At 38.7% G+C, this 26,341-nt stretch overlaps 2 protein-coding genes across 3 annotated transcripts in view; both read left to right on the forward strand.

The window, feature by feature from the left end:
• The first annotated feature begins 4,168 nt into the window (after positions 1-4,168).
• tmem209 (transmembrane protein 209) lies at positions 4,169-9,660 on the forward strand. Its single transcript, XM_084406520.1, has 15 exons — positions 4,169-4,241; positions 4,571-4,740; positions 4,831-4,889; positions 5,034-5,165; positions 5,720-5,940; positions 6,039-6,237; positions 6,322-6,497; positions 6,603-6,674; positions 7,225-7,321; positions 7,411-7,536; positions 7,674-7,771; positions 7,912-8,026; positions 8,511-8,608; positions 8,695-8,768; positions 8,918-9,660. The coding sequence occupies exons 2-15, from the start codon at positions 4,604-4,606 to the stop codon at positions 8,970-8,972; spliced, it is 1,659 nt and encodes a 552-aa protein (XP_084262646.1). The 5' UTR covers positions 4,169-4,241; positions 4,571-4,603; the 3' UTR covers positions 8,973-9,660.
• A 681-nt stretch (positions 9,661-10,341) lies between these two features.
• Positions 10,342-26,341, forward strand: part of ahcyl2b (adenosylhomocysteinase like 2b) — a 33,731-nt gene continuing 17,731 nt past the window's right edge. Inside the window, exons 1-2 of one of the 2 annotated variants that reach the window (XM_084406519.1) lie at positions 10,440-10,525; positions 10,613-10,776. In XM_084406519.1, the coding sequence (XP_084262645.1) occupies positions 10,468-10,525; positions 10,613-10,776 (222 nt within the window). In that variant the 5' untranslated portion in view covers positions 10,440-10,467. Of the gene's footprint in view, positions 10,777-26,341 lie in introns of both variants that reach the window. The other variant, XM_084406518.1, reaches the window with a different exon arrangement.

Below are 26,341 nucleotides of genomic sequence, written 5' to 3' on the forward strand. Positions count from 1 at the left end.
CATAAAACCAGAAAAATAATGTTATGTTCAAATTGGGTTCCACAGTGCCCATCCTACTCTCCAAGAATAGAATTCCCATTCCAGCATGGGCAGATCTGATTTTCCCATGATTCAGTGAAAATATACTGCAGTGTTTTTGGCATAGAGCTATGAGTTATTCTGCATGTGTCATTCCTCCACAACATATTCATATTACAGCACCACTCTCAGCAATTAATGGAGAGCTGATGAGAATGACTGTTTCCTAAGACTCAAATAATTCATTCCCACATAGATCGCTTGAGTTTATCTTCACAGATAGTCTAATAATAACTGATGCCCCTTGGAAAATCTCTTTTGACCTTCTCCGCAGGGTCAAGTCAGAGGAGGTTCTTGACCCTTCCCAGCAGCGACTGATTTTGTGAGGAGCAGCAGAGATGTTCTTCCATTGTTAATACTTGAATGTCTGTGAAAACTGGCCTGCATTGACCTACTCATACTGTATATGAGAGGGAGAGAGGGAAGAATAGCAAAGAAGAGAGATTTCCCTGATCTTGAGACGGCTCTTCCCAGGACTGTGGTGACCTCTCCTGGGATCAAATTCTCCAGCCGGTTCCGGACACAAGTTCCATATCTGGAAATATATAATTGCTTCCTCAACAGATATATTCATCGCTTTCTATAGTGATGATGCCACTTTGTAAAGAAACGCACCTATAGGCTGAACACATAATACGCATGACGTCACCATTTTCACAAATTTGCGTTTTTGTAGTTGAAACGGATAAGATAACGGTGTTGTTTTAAAAAAACGTGCTCTTTGAAACCTGTTTTAAAAAATTTGCATTTTCAGGCCCTCAAAACGCCATTTTCGTGTAAATGAGCGGTTAAACCACATTTTTAGTTCAAAACGGTGTAAACGGCCCCTTAGCTTCTGTTGTCTGGATTATCTTGTTCTTTGCCTGGATTTACTTCTGTTATTTTGTTTATATAAACTTTATTAAGCCCCGAGCACCGATGGTGTGAGGACCCTATTGGAATTGCTTAGTTTATACTGCATTTGGATCCCAAGTCCTGTATTTACTAAAACAGCCACGTCACTGTACAAAATCCTTTTTTGAAAGTAGAAGGTAATGTGTTTCATTATATTTGTTATGAAGAAGAGATGGAATTTTATTTCAGTAGTTTAAAAAATATTTAAACAAATTAAACTGAAAGTTATATGCATTACTTAAAAAAAAAAAGGAACGTGTACATTTAAATTTAAAAGTAATGCGTTACTTTATCGTTACATCAAAAAAGTAATCTAACGTATTGCACGTTACTTGTAATTCGTTACTCCCAACACTTATTAACAGGTAGATCTGACTTGCTTATTAGAAATCATTTAAACGTATAGGTTGGCTAGTTCTATGTGCCTTGTTATATCAATTAAGTTTGAACAATGATGATTCAGCATATTTTTAAAAAGGACTGTTATATCAATTAAGTTTGAACAATGATGATTCAGCATATTTTTAAAAAGGACTGTGTGAATCAGGTCAAGAAGTTTAATGTATAAACACATGTTCATTATTTAGCTGACAACCCTGCCACAGATATTTGGGTAAACAACACAATATGCATGTTTGCATTATATTTTAGACATGTCAGCATATTCAGTCCCATTCAGAATGTGTCAGTCAGACAACTTTTCATACGATAAGGGTTAATGGTATGCTCATTTAGATTAGAAATTTTGACTGCATATTCCACAATGGAATTGCATTCACCACATCATCAGTTTCACAGCCAGGATGCCCTGCATGGAATTCTGGTATATGGTTAAAGGGCAAGTTAGTAGCAAAGAACAAGAGTGTTTAGAATTTATGAGCAAATTTGCAAAGCTTGTTCTGCTCTTTCCCATGGTAAGCTGAATGACATCACAGGCCAATACATTGTCCATCTGCTGAACAAACCCACAGATGCAGATAAAGACACTGGCAAATGTTGCTACAGTGAGGTAATGTGGTGTTCTGCGATTGCACATTGATTCAGGACAGTGCTGCAGTCAAATCAACGTGAAACATTAACAGCTCTGTGTTACACACGACTCTTTTGGCACAAGTCAGCAATAGTTAGAGCTCCGCTGACTGGATTCATCACAGTGTTGGCATGCAAGACTAATCTTGAGGAAAAAGCACACAGATGCCTTTCAATTAGGCAGTGATGTAGCCAGCCATGGTTATTATAGTTAGAAAACTTAAACTAAACAAACATTACGGTCTACTTTAGACATTCTACTTACTATAAGTAACTTTGTAACTACATGCCAGCTAGCAGTCATAAAAGTATTATTAGACTGCCTGCTTAATATCTGCTAACACTTTATTCTGATGCTCCCCAACAGACATTCTACTAAGCAACTACATGTCAACTTATTCTACTAACCCTAACCTAACAGAAATAAAATAAAAACTAAAATAACACTGGTGACAGCTCTATAAAGACAAATGATCATTGAAACATAGTTTAGACCTCAGTGTTCCATCATGCAAATCATTATAGTCTGCAAAAGACGTCCCTTGAAAGGCTCCAGATTATCATGCCAAATATCTTAAGGGTGTACTATATATTAACTTAAAAAGGCACATTTTAAAAGCATTGGCTTCTGTTGAGAAATTAGCATTAGGCTGCTGATTAATTGGATCATCATGTCAGGAAGCGCCAGCAAGACCTTCGAAACACACACACACACACACACACACGTGCAAACAAAACAGAGCAGCTCTTAACATAATGTGAAAATAGTTCTGATAATGTCAGAACATGGAGATGGTGTAACGTTTGTTGTCTTGGCTGTTGGAGGTGGAATGTGAAGCAGATCAAACGGCTCCGCCCAGGGGCGCACTGGATCAGATTGCATTTTGGGTTGAGGCCCTTCATTCATTTGTGACATTTACAGTCGTTTTCAGCCCTAGCTCCACAGCATCCCTAAAACCGGGCCCCTCGTCTTTCTGGAAAATCCCTGTGAGCATGTGTCTGGCTCCACTTGTGTGTTCCACGCTGGTGGAGGAAACGGGCCAATTACGGAGGCAAGAACTCAGACGTATATGATGTCATCGCTCACACACACACACACACACACACACACACACACACACACACACCCTTCTAACTGTGCTGTAACAAATTGGTTTTTTATTGGCATGGTTCCATGAAAGAGCTTTAACATCCATAGAACCTTTCCTTTGCACAAAAGTTTCTTTAGAATGGAAAGAGTTATTTAGATTATTAAAATGTGCTTTACACTAAGAAAAACACACAAATGATAAAATGAGAGATGTCAGCTCTCCTTTACTCCAGGTAAAGCCTAATGGTCTCCATCTTTATCACAGCTGTGGTATGAAGCAAGACTGAAAGTTGTACCCATTTTCATAAGGGCAAAATGGTTTGCACAGTGTCTTGCTGACCTCTGGTGTTTAAAACCGGACTTGCAGGGAGTTTGTTGCATATATATCAAACAGATTTGCTTTTAAAGGGATAGTTCACCCAAAAATGTGTAAATGCTCTCAAATTGTTCCAAACTTATATGAGTTTATTTCTTCTGTTGAACACAAAAGAAGATATTTGAAATGTTGGTAACTAGACAGTTGCCTATTGACTTCCATAGTAGAAAAAAAAAAAAAAAAAAAACCATGGAAGTCAATGGGTGCCGTCAATTGTCTGGTTACTAACATTCTTTAAAATATCTTCTTATGTGTTCAACAGAGGAAAGAAACTCATACGGGTTTGGAACAACATGAGGGTGAGTAATTGATGACAACATTTTCATTTTGGGTGAACTATGCCTTTAACGTCTGAATTTATATAATCATATTGTAAATAATTAAAATAGATACACATACACTTTTATTATTTAGAACAGCATATGATTTTTTATAATTTATGTAAATAAAATCAGTTGCTCCTTTCTGACAAATAAATAATAATAAAATAAAATGTTTTTCAATCATCATATCAATTAACACGAAATTTAAGAAAATCCTCATGTAGATAATATATTAAAGATAATATATTCAAACCATTCTGAGCATATCTGGTTTATCTGATGTCCATATAAAATCCTGGAATTTACAAACTGGTTTTGAGCTGCAACAGCCTGAGTCCATTTTCTCACGTTAAGTGACTTTTATTTTGAAAGGTTATTCAAAAGTAATTTATTTGCTGCTGTTTTCACTCTTTCTACTTTACCGCGTTCATGCAGGACTGATTTAGAGGAAGTATGTATCAGACACATTTAAACAGAGTTTAGATGCAGTTTACCTATGAAACCTATATATTCTTTCGTGTTTTGTTTATTGTCGCCTGAGTTCTCCAGTGTAAAGTTTGCTAGGGAAGTATTTTACAAGTGCACATTGCCTAAAAGGCGCATAATGTAACTCAACATTACAGCTCGTTAACATGGACTATGGTGTCACATTCACAATTGTATAGTTTTATTTTCCTTCAGACACAAAACAGTGCAGTATTATTTGAGTCGTTCAAATGCCTTGATATTCATTATGTGCCTTTTGTTATAGTCTGTTTATATTTTCTGTTTTATAACAAGAACTTATGGTGTAGTGGAGGATCTGGTGCAGATATGACCCCATCAAAGGAAGGCATGATCTCCCTCATCGACAAGACCATAAAGCTTAGGAGGGAGGAACAGGCACGGCAGGTTGTCCTGGCATGGGCTGTGCTAAATATGTCTCTGGCTGGGATGATCTATACAGAGATGTGAGTTCATAGTCATACATGTTAAAAATTATTGTCCCTAATCTGATAAGTCTTCTGAACCACATGTAACCAAGTCACCTTGTCTTTTAGGTCTGGAAAGCTTCTTTGCAGATACTATAACATAACTTACTGGCCCATCTGGTATATTGGTAAGTGTATAATAATATCTCAAAGGGTGTCAGTGATCTAGTACAAGAGTTTTCAATCCTTTAGATGCCACAGACACCCAAATATGATCATCCTCATTGATGGACCATCATTTAGTATAATCTAACTATGTTTTTCTTGGACAGAACTTGCCATGGCTTCCCTGTTCAGTCTCAATGCGCTTTTTGACTTTTGGAAGTATTTCAAGTACACTATGGCCCCAACCACTATCGCCGTTAGTCCAGAACAGCATCAACTTCTTGGACTCCGGGGCTCAGGTGAGTTTTTTGGCATCTGTAAGAACGTGTTTTGGGTAAAAACAATCATGCATAATGCTTATTTCTCATATCAATGCAAAGACAACAGATATAGTTAATTCTTGCATACGTTTATAATGAATTGATTTAAAGTCGAGATTGAACGGAAGTTGGAATAGTCTTTTCTTTCCTATCGTGATGCATGTGACTGAGTTAAACGGCTTCTCGAAGAAGAATAAATGTTGGACGAGACTTGATTTTGTTCATCAGTAATTTATTGGATGGTTGTGGTTTGCTATTGGTCGATCTCATGTGAGTGACCGGTTGTCCCACCCTCATGCCAGTAAACACATCATCAAAGAAGAGATGTCGCTGCATAAGGGAGGGGGAAGTTATTTTGATTACAGACTATTGGAGCATATGGAAATTACAAAAAATGGGATTAATATAATAAATCAAAGATACAAATGACAATAACAGTGCTTTAAGTTTTTCAAGTACAGTAGGTCTATTTAACAGTATTATTCAAGTAAAAAATACAATGTTCAAATGCATAATGAAAATTATTTTAATAGGGATTCAAGCCTCTCCACCTCAGAAACAAGAGAAAAAAGAAGCTCCTGTATCAGTCCAGTCATCGCCCCTGCAGGGACAGAATGTACTCAGTTTTAGTCCTGCACGATCCTCAAGCACCAGCCCCAAGTTTTCCCCCAGCTGTGTCTCTGGGTTCAGTCCACCTCTGAGCAGCCCTTCTTCAGCAGGAGGACCCTTTTCACCCTCTATGGCATTTGGCAAGGTTGAGTACTCTGAAATGCTTCTTTAAAATTGTGTTGTCAATGTTTTATTCTATTCACGCACCCACTGCATTTCCCTTTTTACTTTTTATGTCTGTAGGTGCTGAACTATAGTCCGAGTTCTTCTCCGTACCCAAGCAACCTCGGACCGGCAGAAGGCACCAGTCTCCGTGCTCGTTACCGCACATCCCCATCCGTCTTTAATTCACCCGGAGGTAAGGAGGACTACATCGATGACCTAAAGACTTTGGAGAAGTTTTTGCGTACGGAGGAGGAGAAAAGCCACCGCAGTCAATTGGGTAAGAGGCCTGGATGCACATAAAGGTGTTGAATCAAACTTTGGCTGTGCTAAGACTTCGGCATTGCAATATTTTCTTATTTAGGAAGTCCAGAGTCAACATCTCCAAGACACAGTCCATCGTTCTGGAACTACAGTCGTTCAGTGGGGGATTACGCACAGAGCCTGAGGAAGTTTCAATACCAGCCGGCCTGCCGTTCACAGGCACCATCTGCCAATAAAGACGACACAGAGCTGGGCTCCAAACAAGCTGCTGAAGAGGTGAGGGTGAAAGACAATTTCAAAGCATCTTTGTTTAATGCTTTTTTTTATATTCATTTCAAAAACAATTTCTTTAGTGTTTAAAAGTAAAGAGATTTATTACAGGTCTGGGCAAGAATCACAACAAGTCGTGTGGTGACGGATAATATTGACAGCTGGACTGCTAAGCTGAGAAATGTGAGTCAGTCCATCCTAAATTGTCCAAAAATTTTCTTCCATCCATCCTAAATCATCCAAAATTTCCATTCATCTATCTATCCATCCAAAAATTTCCATCTGTCCAATCTGAATTGCCCAAAATGTTCATCAATCCGTCCATCATAAATGTTCCAAATTTCCATCCATCTGTCCATCATAAATTGTCTAAAATATCTATCCATCCTGAATTGTCCAAAATTTCTGTCTGTCCATCCTAAATTGTCCAAAATTTCCATCAATCAGTCCATCTTAAATTGTCCAAATTTCCATCCATCCATTCATCATAAATTGTCCAAAATATCCATTCATCATAAATTGTCCAAAATATCCATCCATCATAAATTGTCCAAAATTTCTATCCATCCATTCATCATAAATTGTCCAAAATTTCCATCCATCCATCCTGAATTGTCAAAAAATTCCATCAATCCATCCATCATAAATTGTCCAAATATCCGTCCATCATCAATTGTCCAAAATGTTCATCCATAAATTGTCAATCTTTTTCTCTATCGACATATTATTGCAGTGGATAAATGACACCATTCTAGTTCATCTGGTCAGAGAGATGGACTCTGTCAACAGTCAGCTCAGGAGGATAGGCTGCCCTGAGCTACAGATCGGAGGTAATCATCTTTTCTTCCAAAGATATTGAATTGTAAATGTTTGAGTTTACTTCATTATGTCTCACTTCTGTTTTCCTTGTTTCGTGAAGAGGCCAGTATCAGCAGTCTCAAACAAGCTGCTGTGGTCAAAGCCTCTGCAATTCCCACCCTCAATGCCATCGTACAGTATCTGGACGTCACACCAAACCAGGAGTATCTTGTGGAGAGAATCAAGGGTGAGCAGAATACACAATTCACTGATATTATCAATTGCGCTTAAACATTATAAATATTTCGACTTGACGTAGTCCAATATCATGAACAGGGATGATGCCCCTGTGTGTTCATTTGTATCACTGCTCTTGTCTTGCAGAACTAGCCCACAGTGGCTGCATGAGCTCTTTCCGCTGGAACGGAGGAGGAGATCTGAAAAACCGCAAATGGGACACGGACCTTCCGACAGACTCTGCTGTGTGTTCTTGCAAACATTTGCAGCATTTCATTGTTGCATTACCAATGTATTACAGTTTAGATGAGATCAATAATATTTGTAATGATGCAGTGCATTTATTTTCACTCTACACTTACACGAACACTTCTGTTCTCATCAGATCCTGATGCATGTGCTGTGTACGTACCTGGACTCACGGCTCCCGCCACATCCTAAGTATCCTGACGGAAAAACCTTTACGTCCCAGCATTTTATACAGACACCAGATAAACCAGGTATGCTCAGACAATGTGTTGCATTGAGTTTTATACAGCATTTTTATAGAGTTAAAGTTTTATTATACTTGCTTTAGTGTGTAATGTTGCTGTTTGAACATGAAAAGGTCTGCAAGTTCAAGGTCAAGCACAATGTCCCTCCAAAGGGAGTTCTTCTCTATATCAGTGTGCACTGAACTCCCTGAAACGCCTCTGTTGTAGTATATTAAATCATTCCTGCCCAAGGCCTACACAAAAAAAGGTGCTAGGCCAGGTTGAGTTAAGTTAGTTGGGAGTTGAAACTCGCAGTTATGGTGTGAGGTGGGACATTTCTCAAATATACTCAATCACAACTCATTGGTCCAGCCGACCAATCAGAGCACATTGCACTTTTCAGAAGGAGGGGCTTCACAGAGACAGAAACTAAACAGATCTGTACTGACAGACTGGGAAGAGGTGCTGCAACAATGTCAAATATGACATTTTATGTGTGAATTTCTAACAGACGTGTCCAATGAGAACCTGTTCTGCATCCATCAAAGTAGCACAAACCCTCCTCATTTTCAGCTTGTCTACCAGGGACACGTCTACAGCTTGCCCAAGGTGAGTTGATACCCTCCAACCATATTTACAGTGAATGAACTCTTCTGTTCTTGTGACTTATGCTTTCTTCCCCCCTCCTCTCACAGGGCAGAAATAACTTGTTCCATACCATCCTCATGTTCCTCTACATTATCAAAACCAAGGAGTCTGGCATGCTGGGGTGAGTTTAGATCCATCATGTTATTTGTGATCTGCTTGGTTTTAAGGAATTTTATGGCTAAAATAGCTGTTTTTACTTTGATGCTCTCCAATGTTGTTACATTGAAGTGCGAAATGAATGAAACCTTTTCCACACTTTTTTTGCAACAGGAGAGTGAATCTCGGTCTTTCAGGAGTGAATGTACTCTGGATCTTTGGGGACTGAGATGGTCATGTTTGCCGCTTGGAGGAAAACACTGCACAAGCCTTGAGATGTGATAGACTTTTTTACCTTTACATTCTTGTGATGTTGAATGTTTTTGAGATGCATTGTACTTGCAAACTTGATGCAAATACAGATTAAGCACAGAAAGTCGTTTTAGCTGAAGAAAGTGTTTTTTAACTTCAACGCTGAGATATTTATGGCTTGAAACAGAGTCAAAATACACCATTGTTCCACTGGATTTTGTATATATATTTTTTTTCTTTGTATTTTTTTTCATCATACAAGAAAAACAATGTAGTTATACATGAATGTAAATTCTTCCAGGCTAGTCAGTGGTTGGCCACTGCAGGAGTTTAAAAAATCAGTTACTGGTAGTTTTTCTTCACCCTTTCTTTTCTGTGTGAATGAACACCTGTTACAACCATGAACAAGCATAAGACAAATTTACTTTTGGTGTAATGATGTTCATTAACTTGCTCTCAATGAAGGGCTTTTCTTATTTCTCCTCACTATTACTTTTACAATGTACAGAAGAGCTTGGAGGATAGGTGATCCTGATCTTTAGTGCCAAATTACATAAACAAGAAGTGTTTATGTTGTTTGTATTTTGTATCGTGTCTGAAGTGAAATGAGCTTCCACTTTTGTCTTTGGTTTTCAATTTAATAAATGCCCAGCATTGTTCTTATATTTATCACTCCGTCGCCTTAAACTCTATTCCTTCGGTTAACCACTGGATGGTAGTGCTGCACTCCTATGGGTGATTACAAATGATAGGAACACAAGTATGTGCTATTTTTATAGTATTTGCAGCTTCACCAGTTCTATAACTGGAATTTCCTAGAATGCCAATGTGAAATTGCTTTATAATGTTCATGCATAAGGTGTAAGAGAATATAAAAAGTATTTTAAGAAGCCTCCCAACAGTGGTCGAACTGTTACAAACCTAGTACCATGCTATTCTTTGAAATTAGTATCATATGGTAATACCAAGGTGCTAAATAATTACCATGTAAATACCATGGTACATTAACATAGTAATTATTTAGTACCATGGTTTTACCATGTACTACTATACTTCTACAGTACTTTTGTATGTGCAAAGTAATGTTTGCCAGAGTTTGGAATAAATCTTATAGATGGTATAATAATAAAAATCTATAATAAAATAAAATGTTCATGGTAAAAAGCTATAATAAGTTTTAAAAGTCTAATAATAATAGTTATTTTATCATAAGATGATTGTATAGTGTCGTTTTTGAAAGACGTCTGTTACGAAGTTTTAAAAAGTATCTCCTGGAAAAATTCGTTATTATTACTACCACGACCATTCGTTCACTATTATTAACCATGCGTAAGATGATGCGTAGTAGACGCTATGGTAACGTGAACTGCATGTCCCATGGTGCTTAGCGCCGACGTCATCCCACCGTGCGTATCCGTTCGTGTGTCGCTTCTCTCTGTATTGGAAAAAGAAGCACCGTGCGGTTCGCAGCGATGTCAGTCCAGGCTGTGGCAGCGAAAATGGCCGAGGTCGAATTAAAAGACGTGGCCGGTAAAGACTCTCTCCCCACCATATCTCCACTGACACCCAAGGCAGAGGAGAAGAAGAGTGAAAATAACTCTACTTCGTCACCAGCAGCAGCGGCGGCCGCGGCGGGGGAGTCGAGCCCGATGACCGCCGCTCCGAACCCCGTGAAGATGCCGCAGGCGTCCGCGATGAAGCGGCCGGACCAGCAACAGAACGGCGGCGAGGCGTTTATAAACTGCGATGGAACCGTGGCTGAGGCACCGCGAATGAAAAAGGTAAGTTAACGTGAACGGTGATGGAGCTCGTTTTGTACCGTTCATCCGCTGCCGTGTGTCATTGTGCGGCGATAATTCTGGCCTATCAGACCTATACTAACACCGTAACAGCTGTAAATTCACGTCAATTTACTTCCCAGCTGTCAGCGGATGATCGATGACAGATCTACTGAGTACTTTCTCTTGGTTTTTGATCTGATCACGTTGATTTTGAGCGCGTGAGTGATTGTTTCCAGTGATTGAAAGAGACCCGCAGTGCGCGTGTCGTGGCGCTGCATGCGTTTTATCCGGGGCAAAACATTCAGCTCCCAAACATACTGTGTGTGCAACACTTTTATAACTTAAATAAAAATGAGGTCAATTCGCAAACGTCGCGTAATGCTTATGTAGCCATTTAATTTTCCATTGCACTTAAATTGTATTGTTTGATTGTACACGATTGTATGTATATTTAATTATTGTTATGAGTGATTATGAAGTGTTACCCAAGTTTCTTTATTTAAGTATACTGTAGTCCCATTTGTGCCATGATCATTTTCTTTGGATAAAAACACTGTGAGAAACCTACAGATTTATCTTGTGTTTGTAGGTTGTGATTAGCTATGAATTGATTTTGCTGTTGGTTATAATGATAAACTTTCTTTCGTTTCAGTTGCTTTGACATGTTTCTCTTATGCTACAATAGCCAGTGCTTTCTCTGTGGTGTTTGGCATGTAAACATATCTAGTTTTGCTTTTCACTTTCAAAGAGGAGAAAGGTATTGTTTGAGTATATCGAAGTCAGTTTTGTGGCATTTGTTGAAGTTAAGAATACTGGAGCAAGGCCATTCAAATGGTTGATGTTTGATTTTTCTGTTATGATTAGGTTGCTTTGTCCATGTGTCCTCATTGACGGTGTCATCATGCCCTGCCATTTGACTTTCTGAAATAAAAAATGCAAGTTTAAAAGCAATGTCATGTTATGTGAAGGATACAGACTTTCTCTCTTCAAACATGATGTACTTTTGCTTCTCTGTAATTGCATTTTGTTTTAGAAAAAAGTGTGGTATAACTTCAGAAATGTCAGTCTTCTATTTTGTGTCAGTGGGAATAACACCCTGCCAAGACTGTCTGTGACTTGTCTATCGTAAGCTTTGTGTTGCCAGGGATTGATTGTTATTAGGGGGATTTGCCGGTTCTCTTAGATTTGACTCTTATCTGCCTTGGCCGGTCCTTGGAAGGACTTAAAGCAGACTGTTCTCTCAATTAATCTCTTATCAATAAAATAATATTTTTATTATATTAGCTTAGCTGACAAACAGAAGATGGTGTACAGTTCAAGGATAAAAGGTTTTGATAAAAAAATTATTAGCCAAAGATTTGATGCAGAACGAGTCATAACATGACATAGTAATGGCAAAATCGGGAGTGTATATACACTGCCCGGCCAAAAGAAATCCCAAAACCTTTCAATGAATTTAAGGTGTAACGTTAGACTCCGTTCTTTTACAATTTGAGCCTGATGAATCTCGACATTGTCATCCTGGAATATGTCCATGATGTGTCTTCCTTCATGGTTGTTTGAGAAATGAAAAGCTACACACTCCAGAAGAAACAAAAATAATCACTGCAAATAATGATCCAGTTATAGACTCTTAAGGATTTGCCTTTTTAAATCCAAACAGCGACTTTTTGTTATTGGCCAGGCAGTGTATATAAAGTGCCCATGTCTGCTGAATATTCTTAGAAGTGTAACTCTTGGCCTTTTCTGTGGACAGTGACAGATGATGAACCATAGTGGATTTAGATGATCTGAAGAGAGACTCTTATGCCACTCATTTATCCTAAAGGCGCTTTCAATGTACTGATTTTATCTGCCCTGTTTCTAAGAAAAAAAAAAAAAACCGTCTAGTCAGTTTAACCACCCATAAAGCTTGCTACATGCACCACTGTAGCCTGTGTAAAGCGGCGAGAGGAGGGGGAGGGCAGTGACGTGTCTCTCTAATCCATGCCTGTCTGTCACCACATCATGTAGGTGCAAAATGCAAATGGCCTGTAGTTTGACTCAGGATTGTTGTGATCTCAGTATAAATTCACACGACTGGATTTGAGGGTGTAGCGGGGAAACGGGGTGCTAATAGCTGGTGTTATTCTGGCATCAGGCGTGAGCTTTGTGCATTCCTTGGCTTGCGCTGTTGTAACGTTATGTCACTAAGCTATAGTTCCCAGGATGCTTAGACCTAACAAGCTTTTGACGTGATGCAGATATGGGGGAAGCCCTGTACGTGACTTTAACGTGTGGTACAAACTGGGGGAATGTTCCAGTAAGTTATATATAGGTGATTTATTTATAGTAGAGGATTAGTTACAGTTAATGATATGCAATAGTGTAGCCTAAATAAGGTTTGTGATGAGCTTCAGACTGATGAGATCAGGAAAAGTTGTTTTTAGAGCAATATAAATGTGGGCTATTTCCCAATTGACCTGTGATTTTCACAGAAAGTAGGCCTCATGTGTATCTTATATAGCCTAGCGGTCAAGATGGGGCTTGTGGAGACCAGCTGCTGTTACTTTCTTCAGCTAAGCAGTGTTACTATTGTTAACCAAAACTATTCAAATAGTTTTTGTTCATTGAAATAAAGCTAAAATAAAAGATAAGGGTTATTCTTTATTTTTAGGTATCCTTGTAACATTTAAGTTCCGAGTAATATTTATTTACAACATGTACACTATAGCGTTTCGTGTCACAACAGACTGGGGCGTGTGACTAATCAGAGCAGAGTAGGCTCGTGGAAAGAGGGGTTTTAAAGAATCTTCAATTGAAGATTTCACTTTGAGAAATGAGGTGATGTGCAGTGTATATTATGAGAAAATTAAAGTGTTTTTTTACCTTGGATGCATGCAAACCAACTGCATTGGTGATATCTTGCTGATATTTGTGAAATAAACAGATGAAGGTCAGATCGACATGCAGACACCACTTGAACAAAATTAGTATTATTTTTAAACTATAATAGGGCTGGGCGATATGGCCAAAAATTCATATCTCTGTATTTTTTGGTTAAATGGATATATATATATATATATATATATATATATATATATATATATATATATATATATATATATATATATATATATATATTTATATTTATATTTATATTTATATTTATTTATTTTTGGTACTTTCTACATTTTTCTATTTGGATAAAGAAAATCTGTATTTATTTAAAAGAAAAAATTATTTCACATCCTGCCCAATGATATCCTACAAACAATGTTGATATTGAAGGATATGGAAACAAATATAGTGAATGTAATATATTGCAATATATGCAATATATTATGTGCAAAAAGGTGGTTAAAATCACATTACATTATAACATTATAACATTACAATCTAAAAACAAAAATAATGCTTTTGTTTTTAAATTGACTAAAGGCTAAACTAAAAGTAAAAACAAAAGCACAAACTAATTATATTAGCCTGCATTTGATTACCCCATTATAATGGTCACTTTCATAAAAATACACTTGTAGGTTTAAAATCCCACATATGGCACATTTATTGTGTCCAACAACAACATTTTCAGCAATATGTATATTTTAGTCAGAATTATTGCGACACTATTCTATTTGCAGAAGGCTCGTCCTCTCCTGACAGTGAAATGGACATATTTGTTTGACTTTCTAACATTTACAGATGGATAATATACCTGTGAAATGTAAGTTAAGCATTGAGGAAAGCACCTAATCTCAAACGCATTCAACAGCGCTAGTATGTATCTGTCGGTCAGCAACAGTATCTGTCAGAGCATCTGACAGGGAAAGCTGCTTTAAACTTGTTAACTATATCTTACCAGTTCTTTTGAAGCCCTTAATATAACATGTTTAGGACTATGTACTTTCGCTGCAGCAGCTCACACTGCATCCTCTGCTGTTTTTCAGATGTGCTTGTATCAAACTAATGCATCGATATAAACAGTATAGCCTCATTCCATATCGTTTAAAAAATATATATCGATATATCGCACAAACTCGATATACCGCCCAGCCCTAAACTATAATCATGTTTACTCCTCCACTTTTCTTTCAGAAGGGTTTGGAACATTTTGCTTCGAAATCAGGGTCAAGGAGTCCTGCAGCAGATACTGTGATTTGGTCCGTGTCTCTGTTCCAGTTTGCTCTGTACCAAGTTCCTCATCGCTCACATGGCGTGTGCTGAGATTTCAGCGAGCAGTTGACAGGAAAATATTTCTCACTATGGTGTGAAGTTTGGAGACTGATTAATGGTGGAATGGAACCAGGGAGACTGACCTATACGTTGAACCTGCTTGTGTTTATCTGCACTTGTAACTTGGATTCATGTGGGAATGATAGCATGCCTCCAGGAAGGCCTGTGTCACCTTATTCTGTTATGCTATTTATTGTCTTAAGAGCTTAAGAAAAAGCACAACACGTGTGATTAAACAGAACTAGACGCGTTCTTAGGTAAGTGGCGTTTACATTGTGGTCATTGAGGCTGAAGCTTTGCACGAGGGAGGGATATTGAACTGCATGTTTTGTACTAAAAACTGATAACAGTGTACTTACTGAATCATCTTCTCTTGCTCTCAAACACTCATCCGTGACTTGGTGTCCTTGGTGGCAACCCTAATGGTGCACTTCAACCGGGACCAGCTAACACTTTAAAGGGCACAGCTGAGAGTTCTTTCCCTCAGGCTGCCCTAACCACACCGCAGCAGGATTCGTTCACCTGAAATCACCCAGAGTCTTCTCAAGTGCCTTAATGACACTGTGTATTGCGGAGGCAACGGTGAAAGCGAGCCAGCCAAACAAACACAACTCTGCCAGCTCTCTGCTGTTTCTGTCAGGAGGATGTGTGACAGACTTCTCTCTCTCCCGCTCTTTACCTTCTCTGTCTCTCCTGGTCTTTTTTTGTGCATATGCTTGATATCTTCCTCTACATCTCATTAGCAATTTTGATTTTGGCACACTCTGCAGCAGCTGACCACTAAGGGGCGAATGTACAGTGACGTGACATAACTGCCAGATTCAAACTGTGCTTTCGCGCTATGGCTGGCGCTGAGCCAAAGACGGACGTGCTCAGTGCTTGTCATATATCACAACTATTCAGTGTTTTTAATCACGTTTATTTTAGGTTTCACCATGAAATCAAAGTTGACTTCCTATTTTTTGTAGAATATTGCCATATTTATTAGGCCTAAATTAGTTATCCATGCACATCATCATTATTTTTGTTTTAAAATAACTTCCCTCTTGCAGCAAAATCTCTTCTCTGATGAAGTGTTTACTGACTTGAGGGCAGGGGGAACCTGTCACTCACATGAGATCCACCAGTGGCAAACCACAACCATCCAATCAATTTCCCATGCACAAAATCCCACCCCACATTTTTTCTTGTTCAAGAATCCGTTTTACTCAAATATAGCCTACATCACAATATTACAATATAAACACCATATATTAAACATTGTCATAATTCATCAGCACATTCAGCAGTAGATCATAAGCAATCTATTGGCGTGAATGTGCAGTATTCATTGATTGTGAACCTTTTTTTCCATCCCCAAATTTAAAACCTCTTAAAATGAAAATTCAGACATTTGTTATACCATTTAAGATATTTAAAACTTTTAATGACCTTAAATTTCATACAAATTAAGCACATTTGCAGGACCCGTTGGGACTTTAAATTCACACGTGCTCCTAAAAACCTAACAAATTTACAATTTGCACACACATTTTTATTCACAAATGTGAGTGAAACACTGTCAAGCCCTGCATAAAAACATTTTGTTTTACTTCCTCAGATTGTGTATTTGGAGATATGCTGCCATATGTTGCTTCCATTTCCCAGCAAACCTGCGTAAGAGTGAACAGTTTCTGGCTTAAGCCGATGGAGTACAATCTGTGATGTTGATGTTACGAGTAAGCCAATAGCAGGGCTAGAAAAGTCAAAATAGGCATCATGGAAGCAAATCTGTTGGAGGCAGCCAGCTGTTGTCTGATTGTACGGCTGGCCGTATGAAGCAGGAACACCAGGTCCAAGCTGCGTGCATAGCAGTTGGTTATTTATTCTTGCTCTTTGCTCAACAGTATACGGTAAGCTTTATTTTAGAGAGATTGTGAAATAAAATCCTGTAAAAATGTTTTAATCCCACTGGTTTATACATTTGCTCACTGAATGAATTCAGATTTGTGACATTGTTGAACGAAGGAGTGAATTTGCATCAATTGTGCAAGTGAAACATTAAGCCACCAGTCAGGCGTTAGCCAGGAATGGGAAAGAATGAACAAAAGCTTCTCCTTTGACAAAATTGGCCTTCCGTTCATAAGTGACGAGGCGACTCAATTGATTTATACTGCTGAAAGTTAAGTAGATGATTTCTGATGGTGTCCGTATTGGCCTGCTGTGCAAAGGGCCTCAGGTTTTTCAATTAGTTGACCATGGAATGGACACACATGCAGGATCCACGGCTAAGGAATGCACCCTAGACCCTTGCACCAGCCCCTCACAAAGAACCTTCATTGTGTTCAAAAACTGCTGCATCACAAAAGACTCTCACAAAAGGGTAAGAAAGGCCACCCTCATCTCTCTTCCTTTTTCTTTCTACCAGCTCAAAAAATAATACAAACCTCAGACCACAGCTGTTGAAATGCATGGCTTGATTTTGACAGTTACCTTGATTTTAGTGGTCTGGTTTGCCTTACAACATTGTGTTGCGTTTTTGAGAAGATAACTTGTCAAGTTAACCATCACCACCTGTGCTGTTCTGACGTCAGTTTTTGAGTTTAAACATTGAGTTTATTCGTCCATTCGTCCACTAGAGCAGGGGTTCTCAACTAGCTCACCCCTAATCAAACACACCCGAACAAGCTAATCAAGGTCTTCAGGATTACTAGAAAGAGTAGGAGCTAGAAACTCTGCTGAAAAATGGACTTCAAGGGCCAGAGTTGAGAACCCCTGCTCTAGAGAATGCAAACGTTCTTTGGACCCATGCAAGTTTTACATTTTTGTGCATTCTTGAAATTGGCCAAGAGGTCAATCAGTGACGTTTGCATCCTCTGTTGGTCAAATGTTGTGCGCTGTGCAGGTCAGCATTTATTTGAATGTTGATATGCAGCTGAAAACTTCTTTCAGTAAACTTGAGTCTTCCACATTTGTGTGTATAAATTGAAGTTAATGGATTGCAAAGCCTTTGACAACTTTAGCACAGACAAATGGTTCCCTCTCTTAATATTTTAAAAGTGAGCCAGAAATGAGACAAACCTAAAAATGACCTTTATTGTGGAATAGCGTAGTGTTCTTAATTACATATTTGGTTGAGTGAAGTATCTATTTGCAGCAGTCTGTCCACACAAACCTACAATTTCAGCATACCCTAGACTTTCTTTGTAGTGGGTAAGTATTCCTAAATTGCAGTCCATCGTTTTTCTTTCGGACCACAGCCACCTCTGCAGATCAAAGCAGTGAAGGCCAGTTAATGCCTCTGATCTTGTACTGGGTTGAAAATTCTTTGTTGCTGTGGCTTGCTACTCCTCTTTAAGGAGGTTGCACATTTGTTACCGAACATCTCTGAACAGAAAGTTCTGGACGTTGCGGTCACTCTGATTGCACAGTGTTTTGAGCAGAGAGTTTCATTAATAGAAGAGTGTGTGGCTTCATTGACATGAATCAGCCAATGACCCAGAGCTGACATTACCTCTGAGCTGAATTTGTGGGTCGATTGAGTAGTTCATTGTTGATTTGCTTTCAATGAACGTCAAAGCACACAATGTCATCCTTTCCCATGCCTCCTCCCTATTTCCTAGGAAATGTGTCAGAGGTGCAGTGCATCATGGGAAAAACTGCAATTATATTTCCAGACTCAGCATACAGGTAACAAGCTTGACATTTGGTTCTCCTCATGCCAATAACTGCATCAGGCCCATTTGCTCTGCATGTTAAATGCTAGCAGTTACAGTTAGCCAAGACCCATAATTGTTGCATGTACTACTCATATGCCAGAGTCGATAAATCAGTGCAGCAGGACATCACTTTCCGAGTATTTCTGCTCGAGGGTCTTGTTGCGCTTTCACACTCGTCTTGGGCCCCAGTAGCTCCATTGGCCAACATAAAACTGTATGAGGTTCTTCCTCTTCTGCATCACTGCAGATTAGATGCTTTCTTTCTCTTCTAAGAGGATGAGATTAGATAATACCGTGGATAGATAGATCTGAATGAAATTCAGGCTTTTGTAAACATTTATGCCGAATCTAAGCACGCCTGTTGCATATGTCTGTGCTTTTTAGTGTTTTTTCTTTCGGTGTTGCTATATTTGGCTTGTCTTGCTGTCTTATGAATTATGAATCAGTAACTGGTTTGAGTAATTCATTTTGAGTAATTTCCTCATTTTCTTCTCTCGCTCTCTATGCTGAACTGCTGTTTGTTCCTAATGTGGAGCAGCAGGAATGATTGAGCTCCAGACACATTGATGATCCTAAAAAGGCCGCCACCATCTGCTCTCAAGCCAAAATTAGCGAGGCGGAGGCCCTGATACACTGAGAGCTTTAGCTGAATATATTTAATAGAGGCTGTAGCATTGGCTACTAGTCACCATTAGGCTGCAGTTATTACTTGTTTCATCCTAAAATGACTAGTGGATGTGATTTTAAAATGGACCCTAAATGTATCCTGATCATAAGTTTAGCCTTCGTACGTTCCCTTTTTTCTTGTACAGTTTTATCTCCATTATCATGTGTTATGCCTATTATTCCATTTCCTCATGGAAAAAGTTGCTCTGTGCAATTTGGCCCTAGCTATAACATTGTCCCTTTTGATAAAAGCAATTGCCATATAAGGGTTTCTTGTATCTTAAATTGCAGTGTTGGCGGCATAGATTCCATAAACCATTTTAGTTCCTTATAATATTGCTAAATAATGCATGGCAAGTAAGTCTTGAAACATTGTTTTTCCGGCAACTGCTGTAGTTAATGATGCACTCGTTTAAAGATAAGTTTAACAGGATAAGTGGAATATCTAACAAGCTCAGAATGGATTTGTGCATCTGTGTATGTGTTCACCAAACTCAAACTGAAGTCAGATGGGTGGTGTTGTTTGCTACTATTGCTAGGGGACCTTTATTTATTGAATTCATGGTTGTTGGTGAACAGTACAGACAGGCAGATGTTATCTCATCAGTAAATTGCTTGTTTCTTTGTCTTGCTCTTTATCAATGCATAACAGATGACAAGAAGATAATGATGTGTATGGTTAAATATCATGTTATACATTATCAGACCACTTCTGCAACATTATTAAATTCAGTGATAAAAGAAAAGTTTGTGCCATTGAAAACCCATTACTCAGCTTGTAGCAAGCAGGTCTACAATGGCTGGAGAAAGGTAGCATTCCCATTCATTTCAGTGGCAGCCGCTTGGCTAGTGCATGACCCTCCTGGAAATATTTGATTTGAAATCTGCCATTCTTGCTCTTGGGATCAGAAAACTTTTATATTATAGTATAGAGAATTATGTTGCTTTTAAACTATTTTATCAGAATACATAGTAACAGACTGTTTTATCTATTTATTATAAATTACCAGCTGAATCTAGACATCCAGTTTCCAGATGTTTTGAAGGACTCTTATAGAGCCTTGGAGGTGACATGATTTTCATTGCAGTAAATAACAGCTGCTCACCTTTTAGATTTTTTATAGGATTTAGATTTCTTCTACAGCTAAACATGATTTAAGGCTGGCTAATAAACTGGATGCAACAATTACTTTGTAAATGAAACTTAATTTTAGATCTGCCCCTTTCCTTGCCTCTAGAGCCTTATTTTTTTTTGGTTGTCATTTCAGAATATTATGCAGGATGACTTTCTATTTTCTTCTTTTGCCTCATCTTTTCAAAATAAGCACACTGTGAAAGAACATGTTGACGGTCTGCGTTTAACCCAAATACGAAGAGAACGGAGAGAACATCGCACTCACTCTCTCTGTTTGTGCTTGAGTCAGAACACCACCATCTGGCACATAAATAGAAGCCTTTTATCCAAGGACCTATAGACAATCATTGCCGCTCGTCACTACTCGTGAAACAGGGAAATTTCCAGAGTGGGCTTGCGGGAACAGGTTCATACTGGTGGGAGAACACTCGGAGAGAGCGACTGCTTCAATTAAAGTCCAAAGGATCATCTATGTCGGCTGTGCCTGAATACGAGCCCTTCAAGTGGACAACCTGTGCTTTTGATATGATCTCCTTTCATGATCTACTTTTGTGTTCCTGTAGACAGTCTAATTTACACATTAGTTTGTAATACCATAGCACATACATGCATACATGCATGCATACATACATACATACATACATACATACATACACATACACATACACATACATATACATATACATATACATATACATTTGGGTAATTATTAAATGTGCTGGAGACTTTCGAAATGCTTTATCCGTAGTTCATTATATTTATTTTATTGAAGTTCATTACGTTTATTTCATGGCTTAAATTATATTTAATCAGAGACGTACATGTTTGGTGTGTCAAAAATGTTTGGCCTACATTCAGCTGTCGAAAATCCGTTGACTTTTTTTCTTTTTTTACCAGGAAAGGAGTGGTTTTGATGCACAAAGTTGTTTTTATTGTCTCTTTTATGTGTGCCTACACCATCCCCAGTTCCCAAAAAAAAAATATATATATATATATATATATATATATATATATATATAGGCTATATATATTTTAAAGGAGTTGAAATAAAATAAACTGTTTTTGGTCCACACGTTATAGGGTTTTTATTACCCTAGCATGTCTGTGAGGGTGTGTTCACTGCAGTCACATTTTTGGGTTCACAATTACAACCACAACTTTCACTCTTGGTCTTTTAAGAACCTACTCTATAGTAGAGGGCATGAGAACAACACATCATGTAGGCTGGGATTGACATTTCTGCATTTCCTATTTTTCCTCCTCTAGTACAGTTGAATCTCCATATCCAGAGGCACTTGTCTCAGAAATCTTTTTTTAATAGCAGGACGTGGTATCGAATGGCTCCTCCAGAAAGCATCTGAATTTGGCCATGGGGTATCTGACCACCCCCTAACCCTTTGCAGCTGAGCTCCTTGCGTAGGTGGATTGCTTTTATGCATTCACAGAACAAGAGTATGGAGACATTTATTAGACCCCTCTTCATTGTTTTGATGTGATGAAACCATGTTTTTGTTTATTAGCCATTAACTTTACAGGAGGTAGAGAGCAAGAAACAACTTTATGAAGAGGTAGACCTATGTAGAGAAGTCAATTTCCATTGCAATCCTTTAGAATGACTTTTGTTTACCAATACTGGCAAAGTTCGAACAGACCCTCTCACTAAGGCTAACCTCTGTTCTTCAGAGTGGAAAAATACACAAAGTTTAGATGGTTTACACTGCTTGAGTGCTTTTCAACACTTCATTGTAAGAAAAGGTCAAACTCCTTGCCAAGCCCAGTGATATATTGCCCTTGTAAGAATACAATCCTATTATTTTGTGGCTGAAGGATACGAAGAAAAAAGGAAGGGCTGAATTTCAAGAAATGGTAATCAAATCTGTCAGGTACATTACGTGTTGGACGCCGAACACTTGAGTGCACATGTCCCACAATGTGGATCGTCATCCGAGCAGGAAGCAAATTACCTGTCACACCCTTCCAGTCTTCTTTGCCACACGATTGCTAGTGTTTGATCATCTCTTTGAAAAGTGTTCTCGAATTATGGAAAGTCTCTGTGTACCTTCTGTTAAGCCAATGCCATTAAATTAAAGCGGCCCTCTTGTGCCCTCTACTAGAATAGGTCTTCATGCTTGAATGTAAAAACAAACAAAAAACACCTTGTTTTTCAGGTTTTACATTGTTGCAGCACCTCTCTTCCCAGTCTGTGTTTCTCAAAAGCATCATAAGCTTAAATAGATCGTAGAACCATTTGCACCAATGGTCTGCTCTCTACAATCAACTTTGCTCACGATGCTTTTGAGAAATGCTGCCCTGTTTAGTTCCTGTCTCTATGAAGCCCCTCCTTCTGAAAAGCACAATGTGCTCTGATTGGTCAGCTGGACCAGTGTGTTGTGATTGGTCAAGTCCTTTGAGTGTTTGGGAAATGTCCCGTCCCTTACCATAACCGTGAGTTTTTCAACACACTACTAACTAAGGGGCCGTTAACACAGAACGGAATTTTTCCATTCTAATGCGTTTTTCAATTTAAACACATGCTAGACGGACGTATTTAACTGTTGCGCTTGCATCCCACGTCTTTTGCAGAGTCTAGCGCATGACACGGCATTCTATAAACGCTGCACTCAAGTTAAAAGTTCAACTTTAAAAAAAACACAATTCTAGACCTGCTCTTTTTTCGTTCCACTGACCGGCATCTCGAGTTTTTAACAGAAAAAACAAGCTCTGTGTGAACCGGCCCTAACTTAATCAGGCACCAAGACATTTGTATGTATCTTGGGCAGGAATTATTTAAATAAAGAATAATGTGACATGTTCATTCCTGGACAGTGCAGTTCAGAAACAGTGTGCACTGCACTGATATAGAGAATAACTCTCTTTGGAGTGACTTTGTGCTTTGTAACTTTACAGACCTTTTTCATGCTCAAACAGTAACATTACACACTAAAGAAAGTTGAACATGTAAACGATGCATAATAGGTCCTCTTTACATTAAAACATTTAGTTGGAAGAACATTCCCAAGTGGCCGTACTTATCAATTTAGACTTTTGCCTGAAACTAATTTGTCTGATTTACTATTTGATTCATGTGAATGGTCGTCGCAAAAGCTCTTCTCAGGTTAAGTGCCCTGAGATGATCCTCGGTGTCTGTTGCATCAGGCTCTCTCATTTCTGGTGGCGTCATTACTCAGAGCGGGCTGCTGTGTTGTATCACATTACCCACGATATCCTTCATACTCCAATCCCTGTCTGTTATGACTGTGAAGTGTAGTTGCCATGGGAGTCACTTAAATGGCTTGTAAAGTTTGTGGCTTAGGAGTGAACGTGAGGATGAAGACTGTATGAAGTGAGAAAGCACAGTCGCAGATCAGTGTTTGTCACAGCAAAGGTATTCAACTTTAAACAATTGAAGCATATGCAAAGAACTTAAGTGACTTAAGTTCTTAAGATCTTAGTTTTTATGATGCAGTAGTGCATGACAGCAACAAATGTTAGTTAACAACACATATTTATCGACACATGTTTGTACTTTTTGAATCTTTTTTTTTTTTTTAAGGTACAATATGAATGAATTTTGTAATAAAATATCCAAAAATCACTTGTACAGTGTGATATATTTCCTGCAGTTGTGTACTTACAATATCCCAAAAGTTCCCAAAGATTAATTTCAGAGAAATTCCAATTTTAAATAATGGCTCGTCCCTGTCGTCCTGTCCCACTTGTCGCCTGTCAATATCTGCGTTATCCCTGGTTTTCGCTCGTACTGCCATAGTAACCATGGCGACAGATAGACGTGGACAACTGCGTCCCGTCTAGCGGCAGGCTCGCGCTGTTGTTGTTTCGTTCAAACATTATGGACCATGGCAAGCAGACTTTGGGACAAAAGGAGAAATAAAACGAGGATCAATATCAGCGTGGCGTTTTTGAGATGCCGAGAGCTCCACGTCCGCGACAAACTTCGACTTGACAGAGACGCCGCCCTTGCTTGCACTTTATTAGACAGGTGAGCAAATGTACATAAAACTAATCAATGTTATATAGCTCAACATGATGAAATGTTAGATTATGATCTGTATGTTATTCTAATGTTGATCTAGCTTACTGCTAGTCTCATACAGCCAACAAACTAACGCATAGAATAACATTATAACTTTCAAGTCACTCAAATGCTGTTTAGTGTGATAGTGTAGACCAAGTGAAACAGCGCTGCGTTACCTCACAAGTTTCATTCGTCTAATAAACTATATCCAAGGGACTCACGTGTGGCGCTGATATCTGTCTCTCATTAGCAATCGCACCCTGTTAAAAACCTCAATGTAGTCACTCATCCATAAACATTATTAGATCAATCGGCATGACAAGTTCTGCTTATGCGTCGTCAACCTATGCCTTTGTTATTGTAAGTAGAGTTCTCAACGGGTCGGGTCGGCCCGACAAACCCGACGGGACCCGCGGGTTCGGGCCGGGTTCGGGTCGAAAATATAATCAAATGACTCGGGTCGGGTCGGACCTCGGGCTTAATCTTTTCCAGTCAGTGAAAAAAAAAAAAAAACATTTATTAATCATCGCTGCTGTTCACCGTAAAGAAAGTCTGGCTGCTGCGTGCAAGCGCATCACGGAGAGGGGCGGGGGCAGACCTGACGCCGCTGCGTGCACGCCTTTAGCCTGGAGAAGAAGATGGAGTTGGTGAAAAGTAAACTTGCCTCAGGTGAATTCACCGTCGCTACTACAGCCTATTTATATATTTAAAGTTTATTGTTTCAGTTGTTTGTATTGTTAAAAGGCGTGAACATTAAAGGTTGATTTGAATTTCCGTCTGCTGGTCATGATAATACGTGTATGAGAAAAAAAAAATCCGACGCGGCGTCGGGCCGCGGGCCGGGTTCGGACAGATAATTCATGTTGATGTGTCGGGTTACATCGGGTCCGGGCTTTAAAAGCCACGGGCCGGGTCGGGTCGGGTTGTTATTTTCAGGCCCGTTGAGAACTCTAATTGTAAGAGGTTAGCGACCCCTAGCGGCGAAAAATAAATAAAAAAACAATTTTTTTAGCTTTAACCAAACAGAAATGCAATTTTTGCTACTCGTCTAAATCAGAGATGCTGTAGTAGACCTATATAATGTTGCCAAAATAAATGTTGCTGATATAAAATTATAAAAAAACATTCTTTTTATTATTGCATTTATGCATTTGGCAGACTTTAAAATGCATTCAGCCAGGTACACATCTTTCAGTTCATGCATGTTATGTTATGTTTTAAAATGTATATTGTTACATTTTCCAGTTCATGCATGTTAAATTATGTTAACTATTATGTTATTATTATCTATTATGTTCTGTTTTGTTATGAGTTCTATTCTTCAGGCTGCAGCACTCAACAAATCAAATGACAAAAAAAATTACTTGTGAATGTCTTTACGCACATCTTTCCACAGAGAACAAAGTTAATGATTCTCCAGAGATGTTCCAGACCACAGGCTGACGTTGCTGTCGCCCTGTAATTAATGAAAAGCTCAGGGGGTGGGAAAAAAAGACGAGATTTTTTTCCCCTCCAGAGAGCTATAACTCATTGCTCTCTTCTGCAGGAAAAGCTTTCAATCAAGTTTCGATTTTTGACACTCAAGTGACACCATTATTGTGTGCTCAGGAGCAAAGTATGTCTGGTTGGCTACAAGTATGTGTTACATTTTTCTGCCGTTTGGCCTAGTCAGAGAGCACTACAGTTTTGGATGGTTCATGTGTTAGGGTTTTGGATGGTTCATCAGTTGTCTTCTTTATTCTTTATTATAAAATTATTCTCCACTCAGCAGGAATACTGGTTTCTTCTCTCCTGTTAGAATGCGAGTCCATCGGTTCT

Source organism: Rutilus rutilus, assembly GCF_951802725.1.
Source record: "Rutilus rutilus genome assembly, chromosome: 4".
In the NCBI taxonomy this organism is placed as follows: Eukaryota; Metazoa; Chordata; class Actinopteri; order Cypriniformes; family Leuciscidae; genus Rutilus; species Rutilus rutilus.